Source organism: Nannobrachium achirus (assembly GCF_963921795.1).
Source record: "Nannobrachium achirus genome assembly, chromosome: 1".
In the NCBI taxonomy this organism is placed as follows: domain Eukaryota; kingdom Metazoa; phylum Chordata; class Actinopteri; order Myctophiformes; family Myctophidae; genus Nannobrachium; species Nannobrachium achirus.
In genome coordinates, this window is record NC_137810.1 from 5,798,036 (window position 1) to 5,818,900 (window position 20,865).

At 42.1% G+C, this 20,865-nt stretch overlaps 1 protein-coding gene across 1 annotated transcript in view; it reads left to right on the forward strand.

Moving 5' to 3' along the window:
* The window catches only part of wwc3 (WWC family member 3), a 144,809-nt gene that overhangs the window by 53,079 nt on the left and 70,865 nt on the right, over window positions 1-20,865 (forward strand). Inside the window, exons 2-5 of the mRNA XM_080724135.1 lie at window positions 9,109-9,218; window positions 15,096-15,299; window positions 17,993-18,069; window positions 20,405-20,484. Coding sequence (XP_080580261.1) covers window positions 9,109-9,218; window positions 15,096-15,299; window positions 17,993-18,069; window positions 20,405-20,484 — 471 coding nt within the window. The remainder of the gene's footprint in view (window positions 1-9,108; window positions 9,219-15,095; window positions 15,300-17,992; window positions 18,070-20,404; window positions 20,485-20,865) is intronic.

Below are 20,865 nucleotides of genomic sequence, written 5' to 3' on the forward strand. Positions count from 1 at the left end.
TGTAATGGATGAGGCCATGCTTTAACCCAGTGGTTCCCAAACCTTCATGAAAAAAAGGAGAGAGGGAGAGAGACAGGTGTAACAGAAGGTGAAGTTAGTTTTCGTGCAGCAGGCTCCATTGATTTTGATCTCCATTTGATTTCCATTTATTGCAAGGCTTGTTTGAATGCGTGATTCCGATTGGTCAATCGATGAAATCAGACGTGAATTTATCCGTATAATGACCGCTCCGCTCTATAACAGACCACTGCTCTATAACAGACCACTGCCTAATCAAAGGCTCAGAACACCTGCTGCATTCAGACTCCGCTGCGTGAATGTAATGCTGTATCCAACATGTCAGTCTGTAAACAAACACACAGCGTCATTTACAACTAAATGTTGCTCTCAAGGATGTTTTTGAAAACATTTGAAGTGAGAAATAGACAACGCAGTAACCAAATATGGATTCTATCTATACTATAATTTTGCGAATGTCTGTCTGAGTGAGTGAGTGAGTGTCTGTCTGTCTGAAACAGCGTTTCTCCTCAGTGGCTGGAGCAATTGATCTGAAATCGCATCACAATTAGCATATGAACACACCTAACATAACTGTGAAGCCCGTTTGTCACTTTCACAAATCGTATGCTGTATATTAGCATTTTTATGGTGTATCTACTATCTATTCTGCATCTAGCATGAGGCGCATCTATTCTGCATCTAGCATGAGGCAACATGTTTAAAACACTCGCATGACTAACAGGTCATTTTGACCTGTTTTTGAGATTTAGAAATGGAATTAGATCGCTCAGGAAACACTCAAAACATTTCATTTCATATTTACAAAACATCTCAAATGGTAGAAAAAAAACAAGACTTTGCTTGTATGATAAGGAAAAATCATGAAAGGGAAAATTTCTCAGAGTTTCCCGAGCAAACCCAAATCACCTCAAAATCTCAAAATCAGGTTCAGTCATGCGAGTGTTAACCAGCTCTCTCTCTGTGTGTGTGTGTGTGTGTGTGTGTGTGTGTGTGTGTGTGTGTGTGTGTGTGTGTGTGTGTGTGTGTGTGTGTGTGTGTGTGTGTGTGTGTGTGTGTGTGTGTGTGTGTGTGTGTGTGTGTGTGTGTGTGTGTGTGTGTGTGTGTGTGCGTGCAGGCAGGCGGGTGTGTGCGCAGGCGGGTGGGCGGGCGGGCTGGGGGGGGGGGTAGCCATTAAACGAAACGGGTATTTCTTACATTGATGCTCCTACATATTATCATGCAAGCACCAGTTAAAGTTACTTTCCATCCCTCATATACTGTATGCACAGTGCACATCCCATAACCCACACACTGCACATCATTTTGGAGCTCATATCTTTGAACGGGTAAGGGCTAGTTTGATTAACACGGTGAGGCGACGTTGCACTCTGCGGGCGACGTTGCGCTCTGCGGGCGGCCAGTACAACACTTTTTGATATCGTGTCGGTGGCATATCAACCTGTCGGCAGTGTCGGGCTCCTATCACTCGGTAATCACCGCTGTTATCCCGTACTTAGAACCTAGTGGTTGACAAATGGCACTGCCTGAATTTCACAATAAGCTCAATATCTCCCCATGGTCAGCGGAGGGTTTCCTCCATGGCTGAGTGTCAGATGTTTGAAACACCCCAGCTGGGTTTCACTGTTCTGTCAGCATAACATTAATAGAGTGGTCCTTGAGGGGGTTCCAGGTGGTCCCCAGCTAAATGATGGAGAGTTGGTAACCACATTTAACTCTTGAGAGTGTAAAAGGAATTAATTTTACTCTCTAGAGTTAAATGATTGTTAAACACCCGCATTACTTAATTTGCAAGAAGTCTACGCCATATTGAATGTAGAAGAGCTGTTATTTAGATCAACTTTTGCCTGTTTTCCATCCTATGGTAACGACATCAATACAGCATGGAATTGTCTTATACAACGACAACAAACTATTCATAGATTTGGGTGTGAGAGGTTAAATCTAATCAACCGGTGGTCCGTGGCTCAAAAGCCAAATAAATAATGGGCCTTAAGTTGACATGGGTGTTGACATTTGCAAGGTTTCAGCCAGAATCCAACCTCCATTGACTTCCATTGATAAAATGTAAGTTAAATATTTCAACAAGTTACAAAAAAACAATGCAGGGAGATTCTTCCTTGGCCTACTGGCAGAGTGCCCAAGAAATGTGGCGCTCATCGATTCAGCGGTTTGCAAGATTAGCACGCACGCACGCACGCACGCACACACACACACACACACACACACGCACACACACACACACACACACACACACACACACACACACACACACACACACAGTAAAAAGTAAAAAGACGACACAAGTGAACCTAAATATTCCATCTCATATTAACCCATTTAGACCTAGGATTATTGAATGCTTTAACTATTGAAAAATAGCAGATATACAAGCTTGGAGCGTGGCACCGAGTGCCACGCTGCAAGCTTGTAGATCTATTTTTGAAAAGTTGTGAAAATGTGTGAAAATCTTTGAATATATGTAATTTTTAAGCGAACGTTTGTAACTCAAATTTTGTTTCTGGGGGGTCCCTGGAACTAGATATTTTGAGATGGGTGTCCGTGGCCAAATGATTATCATTTTGGGGGTCCTTCACATGCAAAAGTTTGAGCGCCACTGACATAGTAGTCTCTCAAGAACAGACAAACTGAGCACCATTTAAATGAAAAGGACCTTTTCTTTGACGATGGCTGGCCAGATTGCTGACATAGAAACATAGGGTTTTTCAAAAAATCTTAGAAGGATTCAAAAGACACTTATAGAATCGGGTCAAAATTCAAATTTTCACGATTTTTCAAAAAATAGCAGATCTACAAGCTCGCAGCGCGGCACTCGGTGCCGCGCTGTGAGCTTGCATATCTGCTATTTTTCAATAGTTAAAGCACAAAATAATGATACACAATAATGTGCACCCGTTCTAAATGTTTTAAAGGTTTATATAATGACTGTGTGTTTGTTCAAATTGAGACAAAATGTTTAGATATGGTGCTGGCTGGCATGTTAATCCTGGCTGAATGTCTTTGACATTAATAATCCTTCCAGGACCTCTCAGTCAGTAAATGGTGAGAGGGAAGACGCAGTGAGCTTCCAGGACCTCTCAGTCAGTAAATGGTGAGAGGGAAGACACAGTGAGCTTCCAGGACCTCTCAGTCAGTAAATGGTGAGAGGGAAGACACAGTGAGCTTCCAGGACCTCTCAGTCAGTAAATGGTGAGAGGGAAGACACAGTGACTAACAACAATTAAAATGTTCCATCATGTGTTGGTTTATAGGAGAAGCTACGGCGGGCAGCAGGGGTTTTAACTGGAGCGACTCAACAAGAAACTTGTTTCCAATTAGGACTTGTATAAACAGCCTATTTGTGATCATAGCTCAGACCAGGAAATAGATTTGTTGTTCCAAGTTTCCAGTTTGTTCGATGCTCACGGTACCCTTTTGACTTTGACTTTGATATTATATTTAAGACCTAAAATTATTTTATACTTTAGCTATTGAAAAATAGCAATTTTTTTAAAGTCGTGAAAATGTGTGCGAGAGAGATGAATCTGGGACCCTTTAGCTGAGAGAGATGAAGCAGGGACCCTTTAGCTGAGATAGATGAAGCAGTGACCCCTTAGCCGAGGGAGATGAAGCAGGGACCCCTTAGCTGAGAGAGATGAAGCAGGGACCCCTTAGTTGAGAGAGATCAAGCAGGGACCCCTTAGCTGAGGGAGATGAAGCAGGGACCCCTTAGCTGAGAGAGATGAAGCAGGGACCCCTTAACTGAGAGAGATCAAGCAGGGACCCCTTAACTGAGAGAGAGAGATGAAGCAGGGACCCCTTACCTGAGAGAGATAAAGCAGGGGCCCGTTATCTGAGAGAGAGAGATGAAGCAGGGACCCCTTACCTGAGAGAGATAAAGCAGGGGCCCGTTATCTGAGAGACAGATGAAGCAGGGACCCCTTAGCTGAGAGAGATAAAGCAGGGACCCCTTAGCTGAGAGAGATAAAGCAGGGACCCCTTAGCTGAGAGAGAAGCAGGGGCTTCTTCTACGTACAGTATGTAGGCAGATGCCAGGTTCATTGTTGACCTGACATGCTATAGATTATATAGTTTCAATTGACATGTTATTGTACATGTTGTTATTATACTGATGACAGGTTCTTGGTTGACCTTCTGTATGATCCTAGATTACTGTCTCTGTGCATTTGATGTGTTGACCTTTGCTTACTGTAAGTGTCTCTGGATTAAGAGTGTCTGCTAAATGCCTACTGTACATGTGATTGTATGTGTTTAACATGTTGTCATTGACCTGTAGCCTCTGAGTGGACCATGTGTTTAACATGTTGTCATTGACCTGTAGCCTCTGAGTGGACCAACAGTGTCTCAGGATGTAGAGAAACCCCTACAAGTCAGTGGTACCCAAAGCTTTTAGCTTGTGACCCAACAGAGAAATGCCCGGGACTCAAACTAGTGAAAACAGCAGATCTGCAAGCTTTCCGCCACGTTGTGAGCTTGTAGATCGGCTATTTTCATTAAATCTTAAATATATATATTTGTTTTAATTATGGAATTTCTTCGATTTTTCTTTTCTTTATTAATGAAATAACTTAGAAAAGTGCTTGGGATGCTTGCCTTGCATGGTTCCTTCAGCTGTTAGTGTGAATGTAATGGACAATGTGAAGAATGGTGATATACTGCATATCCTTGTTGTCGGGTGGACACCTTGTATGTCCAGAACCGTTGGTTGTATATTCATCATTTTAAAAATGCACAATTCAATGTGGATCCATAGTGACTGCTTTGATGTGGCAGCTGAAGGCAGTCAGGAAGGAAGGGGTTAAGGCACAGCAGACAGACAGACAGACAGACAGACAGACAGACAGACAGACAGACAGACAGACAGACAGACAGACAGACAGACAGACAGACAGACAGACAGACAGACAGACAGACAGACAGACAGACAGACAGACAGACAGACAGACAGACAGACAGACAGACAGACAGACAGACAGACAGACAGACAGAACATACATTCATTAAACCTCCTTTAAGGAATTCAAGAGATTCTTCACATGCCAGCATGTTTTTTCTTTCCTCCCTCTCTCCCTCCCTCCCTCCCCCCCCCCTCTCTCTCTCTCTCTCTCTCCCCTCTCTCTTTCTCTCTCTCCCTCTCTCTCTCTCTCTCCCCCCCCCTATTTTTACTCCTCCTTACAATTATTTTATAACGTGCAAAGTCGTTTTATTTGTAAAAAGGATTATTAACCTATTTAGGGGCACGGAAAGCATCACTTAACATTTTAACCACTTTAGCTATTTAAAAATAGCTAAATATAGCTAAACTTCTATATAAATGTTTTGTTAAATCATGAAAATGTCTGCCAATCTGGGGACTGCCCATAAGTCCTACATGTCATTAGTCCTACATCTCATTATTCCTAATTTGGTTAGGGTTAGGTTTTAGGATTAGGTTTAGGCACAGTTTTACTGAGGTTAGGGTTTGGGTTAGGTTTAGGCACAGTTTTACTGAGGTTAGGATTTGGGTTAGGTTTAGGCATAGTTTTACTAGGGTTAGGTTTAGGTTTAGGCATAGTTTTACTGAGGTTAGGATTTGGGTTAGGTTTAGGCATAGTTTTACTAGGGTTAGGTTTAGGTTTAGGCATAGTTTTACTAGGGTTAGGTTTAGGTTTAGGCATAGTATTTTCACCAGATTCTGACTAATGGGATGTAGGAACAGTGAGATGTAGGAACAATGCCATGGCACCGCCAATCTTTAAATATACATTTTTAAAAAGCGAACATTTGTAACTCAGATTTTTGCTGGAACAAAAATATTTTGAGCTGGGGGCTCCGTGGCCGAATACATGTAATTCTGGGGCTCCTAGATTTTAGAAAGTTTGAGGACCACTATATATATAATATACAGTAGAAGAACCACTATATATATAATATACAGTAGAAGAACCACTATATATATAATATACAGTAGAAGAACCACTATATATATAATATACAGTAGAAGAACCACTATATATATAATATACAGTAGAAGAACCACTATATATATAATATACAGTAGAAGAACCACTATATATATAATATACAGTAGAAGAACCACTATATATATAATATACAGTAGAAGAACCACTATATATATAATATACAGTAGAAGAACCACTATATATATAATATACAGTAGAAGAACCACTATATATATAATATACAGTAGAAGAACCACTATATATATAATATACAGTAGAAGAACCACTATATATATAATATACAGTAGAAGAACCACTATATATATAATATACAGTAGAAGTGGACATTTAGAATGTGGTCCTCCTGACTCCTGAGGCCTTGCTGGGTTAAAGGGATATTTCACTTTAAAAAATACTTTTTGACATTTTATCGTCTAATCAGGCTTTTGGGAACACCCGGGACAGTTTTTGAATTTCTTCATTCATTCAGTTATAATGGGTTTGTATAGGAAGGTCCTGGAAGGGGGCAACATGGGGGAAATGAATATCAGATATCTAAATATTGAATGAATAAATTCAAAAACTGTCTTGGGTGTTCCCAAAAGTCTGATTAGATGATAAAATGACAAAAGGTTTTTTGAAAGTGAAATATCCCTTTAAACAACATGATGTGTAATAATGATCCGTGGAGGATGGATTCACTCAGTGAATCAATTAGTTGTATTGATTTAAGCAGTGTCAGATCAGGACGAGTTGATCTGAGGACACTTTACCATGTGGAGAAGCCCCATGTCTGCTTGTTATGAGCCAGGGGTCTTCAACGTTTTCAAACCAAGGACCCCTTAGCTGAGAGAGAGATGAAGCAGGGACCCCCACAACCTGTTTATAGATTCCAGATAGTTTCATTGTTTGACAGCATGATCGATCATCAGTGTATTTTGGATTCATGTCAATGTGTGTTTTCAGATATTTAACCACTTGAACCGTCAATATTTCATAAACCGTTCACTCTGTACTTAGTCTGCTCTTTTTCCCCTCTACACCAAAGCTCTTTGCCGAAAATAGACGATCTACAAGCTTTGTTGATCAGCTATTTTTGGCTAAAGTTCTCAGAATATGGACACTAGGGTTCAAGTGGTTAATATAAAAAGGAGAAAAAAAACTTTCTATCACTCAAAGATTTGGAGGACCCCCTGTGGTAACTCTGAGGACCCCTTAGGGGTCCCGGACCCCCTGTTGAAGACCCCTGTTATAAGCCACATGGGTCTTGTTTTTCTGTAAAGTTGCTTGTAAATATTTGTGTGCTGTTTGTAGGGCTTGTTTCTGTGTGTAGTTTCTTATTAGGGGGTCTTTCCTAACATTGTCATGTCAAGGACCCCCCAAATTAATATATATTTGTCTGCAATCTCTGCGTACCCCCATGAGCAAATATTTGATTCCAGGGGCAGGGACCCCCCCCCCCCCCCCCCCCCCTACAAGATCTGTGTTGTTAAAATGTTTCAAAACTATGCCACATATTTCAAACATTTGCCAAGAGCTCTGCTATTTTCAAATAGCTGTGTGTGTGCGCGCGTGCGACGCGTGCGTGTGTGCTAGTGTGTGTGTGTGTGTGTGTGTGTGTGTGTGTGTGTGCTCTTCCTTTCAGACCCTGGTGTCCGGGAGGACACCTACTGGTTGACAAGTAGTACTGCCTGAAGATCATAAGCCCAGGTTTAAATGGGGATTCCCTCTTAGACGAGGGTTGGGTCAAATCTTGGGTGTTAGAGTTGCAACTAACTATTCCACATATTCCAAACATTTGTCAACAGCTCTGCTATTTTCAAATAGCTGTCTGTCTCTCTCTCTCTGTGTGTCTGTGTGTGTGTGTGTGTGTGTGTGTGTGTGTGTCACACTGGTTGGACTCTAGTAGATGGAGAATCTTGAGTGTTAAGAGTTGAAACTACCTCTCTAAAATAATAATATCTCACATTTATATAGCGCTTTTATCCAACACCACTTTACATGGAGGGGAGGTAAGATGAGCTTCATTAGGAAAAACACAACAAGTGGAACAGTAAAACAAGGTGGTGTGCAGTTAGCTGGGGAAACAATATTGAAGAGGTGGGTGGGCTTTTAGAGCCATTTTGAACAGGGGTCACCAATATGTCCGTACTAGGGCATTAACGAAAAAGTCGACAAGTCGACTCAGTCTACTTCATTACACAAGTCGACTCCTAGCAGAGAAAGTCGAAAGTCGAAGTTCAAAAAGAAAAATATATATATTGTGAAAATAGCAGATCTACATGCTGTGAGCATGTAGATCTGCTATTTTCACCATTTCTGTCTATGTATATTTGACAATTTGGACAATGTTTAATTTGTCATTCTAGAGGTATTAAAAAGTCCTTAAATTGGCACTTTATAAATGTGCAGATATCCTCTATACATTTAAACTTTATGTTGGTTTGTTTACAGTTGAGTGAGAAAACAATGTTTCACATTAAGTTAATCAACTGGGGACCCCCCCAAAATAATTTGGGGGTCGTGTGTGATGTGATGACGTCATCAAACGATAAAGTCGACTTCAACTCAACTTTTTACGGAGTCGAGTAGGATCACCAAGCTTTAATACGTGATGTGACCTGTGTTTGTAGGATCACCCAGCTTTAATATGTGATGTGACCTGTGTTTGTAGGATCACCCAGCTTTAATACGTGATATGATCTGTGTTTGTAGGATCACCCAGCTTTAATACGTGATGTGATCTGTGTGTTTGTAGGATCACCCAGCTTTAATACGTGATGTGATCTGTGTTTGTAGAATCACCAAGCTTTAATACGTGATGTGACCTGTGTTTGTAGAATCACCAAGCTTTAATACGTGATGTGACCTGTGTTTGTAGAATCACCAAGCTTTAATACGTGATGTGATCTGTGTTTGTAGAATCACCAAGCTTTAATACGTGATGTGACCTGTGTTTGTAGGATCACCCAGCTTTAATACGTGATGTGACCTGTGTTTGTAGAATCACCAAGCTTTAATACGTGATGTGATCTGTGTTTGTAGAATCACCAAGCTTTAATACGTGATGTGACCTGTGTTTGTAGGATCACCCAGCTTTAATACGTGATGTGATCTGTGTTTGTAGGATCACCAAGCCCCTGACGTTTGCAGACTGTGTAGGAGATGAACTCCCTCTGGGATGGGAGGTGATGTACGACCAGCAGGTTGGAGTTTACTACATCGACCACATCAACAGTGAGTATACTATAGTACACCCCCCACTAGTGTGGTTTCTTAACCCTGGTTTTTGACATTATCGAAACAAAGCAGATTTCTGTATGGGGTTGATCAGGCTTTGAAGGTATGGAGGAGCCGTACCTTTGGCTGCTTTGAAGCTCAGCATCAGTGTTTTGTATTCTGTGTGGGCAGCAACCAGGAGCCAGTGGAGGGAGCGGAGAAGGGGGGAGAAATGTAGGGTATTGAACTCTGTACCTTGCATCTATGAATTCTATGAATCAATACCTTTTTTAATAATATACACATGAACAAACATCACCACACTGCTCTTCTTAACAATTTTGCTGCCATTTTAAACATAGCTGTAGTAAGCAGCTGCCAAATTGTCCTTACCTTTTAACGTGGGCACGTGCACACATAGTGCATGATCTGTGCACGACTCATGTAGTAGACCGGTAGACAAGATGACAGCTTTCGAATAAAAAAAATCCATTGGAATAGACAAATCCGTTGCCAGGCTGTTACCCCTGCTGTAGCCGCCGGTGTTACTTAAGAAAACATTGGAAACGGCCAGTTGTGCGCTATGGTAACACGTGGACACGTTCGCGCACATAGCAGACGATATGTGCGTGGATCATATGCCAGGCGGGCACAAGAATCAAAAAGCTATCAAATAATAAAAGAAACGCAAAAAAAGACGATGAAATGAACGTGCTGCTCCTTCCTCTGTTTACAATGTAAACAGATGGGACGGAAGCTACGATTGGGCCTTGGACAGGATACGGAAACCTAGATCCGGTCCAAACGGGAAATACGACCGGATACAGTTAGGGGGCGGGCCTAAAGACTCTGAAACGGCTGTATACAGCGATCAGACTTTTAATTGTTTCATAATGATTAAAGCTAATTAAATCCCCGTTTCGACGGGGATCGCAGAGTATGAGTTAATGTACATGAACAAACATCACCACACTGCTCTTTGTCCCCCAGCAGCACTCTGTGCTCTCTCACACATTGTCCTGTTTGACCTTTGACCCCAACACAATGTCCGTTGTAGCCAGCCTGTCTGACACGGTGTCACCACGGTGTCACCAGCCCGTGTGACACCGTGTCACACGTCCACACTTAACTCTCCTGAAACATGTTCATGTCAAGGATGCAGGGTTCCCACGGTCATGAAATGTCTGGAAATATTTTGAAATGAGAAAAATCTTTTTTTCCAGTACTGGAAGAAGGTTTGGAATTGATCATGGGTCCTGGAAGGTCCTGGGAAACTATTTGGCTATGCATTGTTTTGGGCTACTATCAAAACCTCCACCGGCTGTCAGTCAGTCTGTCTGTCAGTCACACGTCACACTTTTGCCCTTCTCATATCTCCGCCACCGTTGCCCCGATCCATGCCAAAATTTGCACACACACTCCTTGCCTGCCAAACCACTACCTCCCACTACCCCCCATTTCTCACATGCCCCTCTTCTAGCGCCACCATGAGGCTGATTCTTCAAAACACATTTTTGGACACTGCTCCTACAAATGTTGCCCTGAAATCACGCAAATCGGTACACAGTATGTCTACAGTCATGTCATCAACATGGACCTGTCACATTTAGCGCCACCATCAGGCCGATTTTTTTAGACACATTTTTGGACACTGCATTTTGCCCTAAAATCATGCAAATCGGTACACAGTATGTCTAGAGTCATGTCATCAACATGGATCTGTCACATTTAGCGCCACCATCAGGCTAATTTAGGGAGTCTTACTGGTTTAGAATAGTTTTGAAAACACGTGTAACATTTCCTGAGTTTTCCGCACCGGGGCTGTGTGATTGCTGCTTAATGTATGTGACAAAAAGAACAGATCTACACGTGCAGATCTATTCCTTGGTCACGTGCCACCAACCTGTGCAGTGCAACCTAACTATTAAAACATCCATGCATCCTTCATTACTTTTAAATTCATAAATGGGGAAAATGCAAGGCAATGGACGATTATATGAAAAAGAGAAGTAATACGGATGCCGTAATGAGTCTTGTATTCCAGTCAGCTTTGCCCTAGGATAGGTGGTGTAGCCAAAAAAAAAGAAATATGGAATGGATTTTTACTATTCTATGCTTTATTTGTGCTACACTGCCTGTCTTTGGACATAGCACATACGGTAGGAGTAAGAGACTCGTTATTGCGCTGAATGATTGTTGTGTAGTCCTGGATATTGGGTCTTCAACTCGTAAAAGTCCTTCTCTTATGGGGGTCCCTGGCATATCCTTTCAGGCTAATATGTGTACATTTTGGGGGTCCTTGACATGACAGAGTGTTGAGTAGGGATGGGACGACATGAAAATTTCATATCACAATTATTGTGACAAAAGAAATCGCGATTTACTATATTATCGTGATAATCAAAACCATTATCCTGGGGCGGAACATTTGCCAAAAAATTGCAGATCTACAAGCTCACAACAAGCTTGTAGATCGGCTATTTTTTGGCAAAGACATTTGATAGAGGGTGAAAAAAAAAGACTGTATCAAGTACGTATATTATAAGTACGTTTTACCAATAGAGGGTTTAAGTGGTACCGGATAATATGCAGCTTGGCAAATAAAAGGTGAATTGATCCCAGTGCATGATGACGATTTCACAAAATATTAAAACTCCACGATACGATTATTGTAAGTGTTTTTTTTATCACGATAAACGATAATATCGGTTATCGTCTCATCCCTAGTGTTAAAAAGCACTGGTGTAAAAGGCAGGCTCCAGTAGTGTCTCCACAGTGACTCCATGGTGAGCTTCAGGAGAGGTTTATTTGTTAAGAGGAAGCCAGGAGGAAAAGAGCTTCCTCACAGCGCAGGCTCCATGCATCCTGTCTGAGCTCTGCTCTCCTCACACCAGAGCCTCCCCGCAGACATAAATACTGTACGTATGTACATAAATACTGTGCATACATGAATACTGTACATAGACGCCGTAGACATAAATATTATGCGTACTGTACATGCCTCGTTGGCCTGGGCTGGGGGCCGTAGGTCAACGTCGTCGCCATATTATCTGGGTCAGCTTGTGATGAGTCCACTGCTAGTCAAGAGATGTACGTAAGGTCTATTCACTCTGTTGGCAGGGATAACATGGTAAATGGTGCATTTGTACAGTGCCTTTACCCGAGGCGCTTTACAGAGATCGTGCATTACATTCACCCGTTCACACACACATTCATACAGTACACCGATGGCGGAGGAAACCATGCAAGGCACCAACCTGCTCATCAGGAGCAACTAGGGGTTCAGAGTCTTGCTCAAGGAAGGACTCTTCGACACTTACTCTGGGGGAGCCCGGATTCGAACTGGGAACCCTCCGTGTTCTAATGGCGGTTTCTCTACCCCTGAGCCAATGCCCCCCTAGGGGTTGACACTAATGCTTGCTTTCAGGTTGCCTGATGGGCTGTTGCATTCCGTCTTCATTAAATATTGTCTATTTATGAAGAACAATGCTACCTTTTTTTTACAACTAGCAGTTGCACTCATTCTGGTTTTTCAAAGTGACTGTGGCCACTCGACACGTTATCGATTGGACTTAACATTCGTTTGTTCTACAAGCGCAGATTTTACCATCTTAATGGACGATTACAGGGACGGGGCAAGTACCTCTGAGACCTTAGTGTCAGCCCCTGATTGGTGTGAATCCCAATACACCTCGAGCAAGACATACCTACAATGTCTGACATTTGTAACAATCCAGGCCGCGTTACAAAAGAACAGGGGTTTTCAAAGTGGGTGACGGGGCACCCTGGGGTGCCGTGATGGCAGTTCAGGGGTGCCTCGAGATCATTTGATAATATATTTAGTATCATTTTAAAGTACAAAGTTATTTTCAGTCAGTTCTAACCAAAATGGCTATTATCTCAACGTTTTCCTCGCAACATAATCACTAAAATATCGTCACTGTCGGGTAGAAACCTTGTATCTCCAAGTTTCAAATGTGTACGTCTTTTGGTAAAGCAAAGCCCTGCTTCATCAACAAGACTGTTGCACAAAACTAGTGAAAACAGCCGATCTACAAGCACACAACGCCTCACGATGCGAGGTGTTGTGTGCTTGTAGATCGGCTGTTTTCACTAGTTTAGTACATTTTATAGATGATAAATAGAAAACGAACGGTTTTGTACATACAAGGTTTCCACCCGACAACGACGATATGCTATAATTATAAGGTGCTGGGAGTGAAAATTATAATGTAAGGGTGCCTCGGATTAAAAAAGTATTTATGGGGTGCCCTGAGACAAAAAAAGTTTGGGAATCCCTGCAATATAATAAGACAGAATTAAGAGTTGTTCTGATACCAATACCAGTATCTAAAAATACCCGGTACCCGCCCCTTGAAAAAGAACCGTCCATATAGAAGTACCAGACTCATATCCACGCAGTGATATAGTCTGGCTACTCAAATATGAGTCTTTTGGGGGGCTACAGTCTGAACAGTTGGAGAACCTCCTAGATCACAGGTTATTCAACTGTTTCTCTCTCTGTGTGTCAGAGACCATGCAGATGGAGAACCCGCGGACCCAGTGGTTGTTACTATAACACTAGTTCTGTTTCAATTCAATTCAATTCAATTCAATTCAAAGGGCTTTATTGGCATGAGAAAACATACGTTTACATTGCCAAAGCAGAAGTGTATACAATACAATACAATACAATACAATACAATACAATACAATACAATACAATCAGAACAAAATATGTACAGGTGAAAACAGTTTTCATGCATCAATGTCACGTGCAGGCAGAGCAGGGATGTACAGTATACAATGGTTTTTAAGGTGGTTGGGTTCCATTTGATATCCTTCTCCTATCGCAGCAGCTCACAAATCTTGCTGCTGTGTTTGCACATTGTTTTACTTCACCCAGCAGGTATGGGAATTTTTCATCATTGGTCATGTTTTCAAACTCTCCTTGGGTGGTTATGATCTGTGGGAAGTATGTGTCTCTGATGTCTTGGTACAGCGGACAGGTGGTTAGAAAGTGTAGCTCAGTTTCCACTTCATTTTGTTTGCAGTTGGTGCAAAGTCTGTCTTCTCTAGGGAGCCAGGTATGCCTGTGACGTCCTTTCTCGATTGCAAGACTGTGCTCACTGAGTCTCTACCTAGTCAAGATTTTTCTTTGTTTTGGGTGGTCACCTTGCTCAGGGCCAAATAGCATTCTAGTTTCTCTCTCTCTCTCCCTGCCAGAGACAACGCAGATCGAGAACCTGCGGACGCAGTGGTTGTTAGTTGTTACTATAAAACTAGTTTCTCTCTCTCTCTCTCCCTGTCAGAGACCACGCAGATCGAGAGTGGTTGTTACTATAGAACTACATACAGTAACTGAGGTTCTGTTTCTCTCCCCCTGTCAGAGACCAGACCACGCAGATGGAGAACCTGCGGACCCAGTGGTTGTTACTATAGAACTACAGTACATACAGTAACTGAGGTTCTGTTTCTCTCTCTCTCTCTGCCAGAGACCACGCAGATGGAGAACCCCCGTACCCAGTGGTTGTTAATATAACACTAGTTCTGTTCCTCTCTCTCTCTCTGCCAGAGACCACGCAGATGGAGAACCCCCGTACCCAGTGGTTGTTAATATAACACTAGTTCTGTTCCTCTCTCTCTCTCTGCCAGAGACCACGCAGATGGAGAACCCCCGTACCCAGTGGTTGTTAATATAACACTAGTTCTGTTCCTCTCTCTCTCTCTGCCAGAGACCACGCAGATGGAGAACCCCCGTACCCAGTGGTTGTTAATATAACACTAGTTCTGTTCCTCTCTCTCTCTCTGCCAGAGACCACGCAGATGGAGAACCCCCGTACCCAGTGGTTGTTAATATAACACTAGTTGCGTTCCTCTCTCCCTCCCTGCCAGAGACCACGCAGATCGAGAACCCCCGTACCCAGTGGCGTCAGGAGCAGGAGCGCATGCTGAAGGAGTACCTGGTGGTGGCGCAGGAGGCCCTGGAGGCCAAGAAGGAGATGTACCTGGTGAAGCAGCAGCGCGTGGAGCTGGCTCAGGAGATGCTGCTGATCCAGGAGCTGGGGGGGGAGGACGACAGCCGCTCACTCATCAGCAGTGAGTCCTTCACACAGTCCACTGTTGATTTCGTCGACTAAAACTAAGACTAAAAATGGTTGTCGACTGCGTTTTTTTCACTGACGAAAACGAAATAAGAACGAAATAAAAACTAAGCTATGATGACTAAAACTAAGACTAAATATATTGACAATTTCGTCAACAAAATATAAACTAGACTAAAACGTTAGGGAGGGACTAGTGGAGAAGAGAGTCATTTTATATTTGGTTGCTCTCAACGCGTTGCTCTCATTTTATATTTGGTTGCTCACAACGCAGCGCAACCAAGTGTAAAATCAGATGCCATCAAGGCCCGCCAAAATACATTTCAGTTGACTAAATCAACTGTAGGTTTAGTCGACTACAATCGTATGATATTTAGTTGACTAAAATTAGACTAAAACTAATACTTTTCAGGTGACTAAATTATGACAAAAAAAAAGAATAATAATAATTATTCAAAAGACTATGACTAAAACTAAATAAAAATTTGCTGTCCAAAACAACACTGACACAGTCAAAGACCTGTCTGAGTTGTTCACCTGTTCAAAGATCTGTCTGAGTTGTTCACACAGTCAAAGATCCGTCTCACTCAACAGCAGTGAGTTGAAAATTCCATATCACGATTATTATTGTGACCAAAGAAATCACGATTTACAATATTATCACAATAATCAAAATATCCCCAACATCCATTATCCTGAGGCGGAACATTTGCCAAAAAAAAAAACTGATCTACAAGCTCACAACACGTAACAGAGTCTGGACAAAAGATATCTCACTTTTTGTCCAGACTCTGGAATGTCAGCCTCTGTGGGGAGTATTTATATGCAAATATCCTGGCCAATGGCATTACAATACTAAACAATAGGATCCAATGGTGATGTTAATGTGAAAAAAGAACAGGAAAACTAATTATTTAAACTTTTTTTTAAATATAAAATAAAAATGAGTCTAAAAAGCGACAGTGGGCCTTGCAAAAGTGTAGTAGTTTGATTTAACTGTAATCCAGAGCAGAAAGTAGAAATGCCTTGATTCATCTCTTTCTAGCAGGCCACGGAAAGATAGTTCTGTTGCAAACAAACCAAGTTTAATCCACAACTTACTTATTAGTTAAAAAATGTGTGTTTAAAATCCATCCAAATTCTAAGGCCTTTATGAACATGACCTCGTTCAATAAATGCATTGAAAGTGCATAACTGAAGGTTATATTAATGAATATCTCTGAGAAAGAGAGTTTTCAAACCAGTCACAAGCAGCAGAATCAAATCCAATGTAGGAGATGGTCAACGCATGTCGAATGCTTTGAACCAGGGGTTTTCAAAGTGGGTGACGGGGCACCCTGGGGTGCCGTGACTGCAGTCCAGGGGTGCCGCGAGATCATTTGATAATATTTGGAATTTATTTGGACACTTTAAAAAATATTTAGTATAATTTTAAACAAAATGGCTATCATCTCAACGTTTTCCCCGCAACATAATCACTAAAATATCGTCACTGTCGGGCAGAAACCTCGTATCTCCAAGTTTCAAGTTTGTACGTCTTTTGGTAAAGCAAAGCCCTGCTTCATCATACAAAACTGTCGCACAAAACTAGTGAAAACAGGCGATCTACAAGTTATAAAAATTACAAATTATAATGTAGGGGTGCCTCGGATTAAAAAAATATTTATGGGGTGCCCTGAGACAAAAACGTTTGGGAACCCCTGCTTTGGACAAATCAATGAAGAGCTTGTCCAGCGTGTTTTCCTCTAAGGCTGATACAATGTTAATTACAGTAGCACATACTGTACTGTTTGGCCCTGAAGCCGCACTGATAACAACTAAGAACAGAATGACAAACACTGTGACTTGTTTGTTTCACCAGGGATTCCAACATTTAGGCAGCTTTACAGTTTGATGTTTCAAACCTTTTTAAATTACACTAAATTACTGTCTAAAACAGGGGTCTTCAACAGGGCGTCCGGGACCCCTCAGGGGTCCTCAGAGTAACTACAGGGGGTCCACCAAATCCGATGGGGAACATTAGCCGTAAACAGCAGATCTAAACGCTTGAGCTTGTAGATTGGCTACTTCCTGAGAGTTGGTGTAGAGGAAAAAGCACAGGTCAAGTCAAGTTGACTAAATATTGACTGTCTGAAAATAGTTTTACATTAATATGAATCCAAGAATGCCTAACGTGTGTCAAGTCTATTAACCCATTATGGACAGGTGGGTACACATTAATGTGTATTCTTACCCCCTCAGGCCGGGAAGTGGGAACACATTGTTGTGTATTACAGTACATGTACAGTATGTAGTACAGTCATTTTTGAACAAATATTTAAGCCGATCTACAAGCCGATTTACAAGCCGATCTACAAGCTCACAACGCCTCGTGCTGCGAGGCGTTGTGAGCTTGTAGATCGGCAAATTTTGGCAACGAAGTTTGGTGTATTGGGGAAAAAGAGCAGACCAAGTACAGAGTGAAAGATCAGGTTTATTAAATATTGACAGTTCAAGTGGTTAAATATCTGAAAACACAAATTGACATGAATCCAAAAGTTGAAGACTCCTGGTTTACAGTGCTCATGTGGCCCTCTTTTGGGCTTGTTTTCTGAATACCAAAAGTCCAGCATTAATTAAAACAGATTCCCTTCCTCTTTTCTGTCTTGTCTCAACATTATCTTCTCTCTCTTTTCTCTCTCTCCGCAGCGCTCTCTGGCTCCTCTTCAAATGCTAAATACGACCCTGACCAAATCAAAGTGGAAATCGCTTGCAGGCGGGAGCGGGTAAGTCCTTACTATATACCAGTAAGACTCCCTAATCGCGAGATAAGTGACCGTCAGGCCTGATGGTGGCGCTAGATAGGACAGATGCATGTTGATGACATGAGTCTAGACGTACTGTGTACCGCTTTGAGTGATTTCAGGGCAAAATCTGTAGGAGCAGTGTCCGAAAATTTGTTTTGCAAAAATCGGCCTGATGGTGGCGCTACATGGGACAGATGCATGTTGGTGACATGAGTCTGACATGGGGAGCGGGTCAGTCATTACTATATCACCCAGAGAACAACAGGCAGTAGAGGGTCAGTCATTACTATATCACCCAGAGAACAATGGAGCGTGGACGTCACCATGAGGAGGGTGTGGCCCCCCCTACAGGATGCTCTGTGACCCCACACTCCTCTCTGTTTGTTATAAGCCACTTTGAGCCTTTTTAGGCTTTTTAGTTGCAGATTTTTTATGTCTTTATTGACAGGACAGTAGACTGACAGGTCTTTATTGATAGGACAGTAGACAGTTAGGCATTTAGTAGACGTGTTTAATCCAAAGCCACTTACAATAAGCAGATAATACATCACTATAATAAGCTAAGATAATATTTAAAAATGAATACTATAGCAAATGCATAGGAATATCAATCTAGAAAAAACAATAACATAGGTAGACCATACACCCTAATTAGTTAAAAAAATGTTTCTAAAAACCTAAAAAATGCTAACTAGCTTCATGTATGGTCATTGAGTGTTGCAGTACTGCTATGGGTTTAGGTGGAGTCTGAAGAGGTGAGTCTTCAGTCCACAGCGGAAGCTAGGGAGTGAGTCTGTAGTTCTAATGGAAGCTAGGGAGTGAGTCTGTAGTTCTAATGGAAGCTAGGGAGTGAGTCTGTAGTTCTAATGGAAGCTAGGGAGTGAGTCTGTAGTTCTAATGGAAGCTAGGGAGTGAGGCTGTAGTTCTAATGGAAGCTAGGGAGTGAGTCTGTAGTTCTAATGGAAGCTAGGGAGTGAGTCTGTAGTTCTAATGGAAGCTAGGGAGTGAGTCTGTAGTTCTAATGGAAGCTAGGGAGTGAGTCTGTAGTTCTAAGTGCGACAGGGAGTTTATTCCACAGTTTGGGTGCCAGGAGGGCAAATTGTGACAGCAGTGATAAAGTATTATGTAGTAAATGTTTTGGGCATTATATTTTGTATAACACGGTTCTATTGTGAAAATAGCGGATCTACATGCTCACAACGCCTCGCAATTTCTGCCTCTAATATTTGACAATTTGGACAATGCTTAATTTGTCATTTTAGAGGTATTAATAAGTCCTTAGTCACTTTAGAAATGTGCAGATACGGTCAGGGCGCCTGTTCAGAGAGGGGTGGAACTGGGGAGGATAGCGTGTACCTCCGCATGCGGTACGCCCCCCCGGTGATGCTCCTCAACGGCAGGTGAAAAGAAGATGGTGGCATGACGGATCGGGTATCGGAGGAGACCCGTTGTTGTCTTCACCCTCCCAATGACTACTATGGGGATTAGCAGGGATGGGTCTAGCGTAGAGCATGGGAATGGGGGAATTGGCTTAACACTAAATTGGGAATATGTAGGGGAGAAAATGTTTTCTTTTATTATCCTTTATTGGCAGGGTTTTTCTTATTTTGATACAGAACTTCTACGTACCTTGATGGCCTCAGATCTTGTACTATTTTGTACCAATGATTATTGTGATGGGAATGGGACTTGAGGTGTCATCACTGTTTATGTATGTACCTGCCTCAATGTGATACTGTGCTTTAATAATAAAAAAAGATTTGAAAAAAGAAATGTGCAGATACCCTCTATACACTTAAACTTTATGTTGGTTTGTTTACTGTTGAGAGAGAAAACAATGTTGCACATTAAGTTGATCAAACTTAAGGGACCAATAAAAATGTGTCCACGACCCACAAATGTGTCCCGACCCAGTGCTTGGGAAGCAGTGGTCTAAACACAGTGTAGTGTTTGGCTGTCAGGGAAAAGCCCTTACTAAGCATGTTCCCATGCTGTCACTGGGCTGTAGACCTGTCACTAGCATTACATAACCTCCTGATCACTATTATTTGACATAAAAGTTGTTATTTTTGTCGCGTGGTTTTGAGCTTGTAGATCTGCTATTTTCACTATTAATTTATATCTTTTTGAAGTTATTAAATATGTCATCTCGTTGTGTATTTAGGTTATTTGTCATTCAGTACCCCTGTGCAACTTCAAAGCCTGAAAGCCAAACAAGAAATGTCATTTTGATTCACACAGTACGTTAAATGGGAGTTATGTGAGTGTCAGTGTGGTGTGGTGATCTAAACTGATGTCTCCGTGTCCCCAACAGCTCTCCAAACTCAAACAGGAGCTGGCTCAGATGAAGCAGGAGCTGCAGTACAAGGAGATGGGAGTGGAGACCCTGCAAGAGTGAGTGTCTCTCTCTCTCTCTCTCTCTCTCTCTCTCTCTCTCTCTCTCTCTCTCTCTCTCTCTCTCTCTCTCTCTCTCTCTCTCCTCCTCCACCCTCCTCCTTCCTAACCACCCCCACCCACCCCTCCCTCCCTCCCTCGCTCACAAAGCCTTGCCGTGTCAGAACCGGTGGTCTGTGATCCTACTTCTAACTTTAGCCAGTAAAAAGAAACATGGTACAACAATGTGTAGAGTTGCGTATCTAATGGAAGGACGCTCAGCGAGATAGAGATACCATTTGGGGGGTCCTTGACATGGAAAAAGTTTGAGAACCTTAGAAGGATTTAGAAGACATTCATGAAATCAAAAATAGCAGATCTACAATCTCACAGCGTTGCACT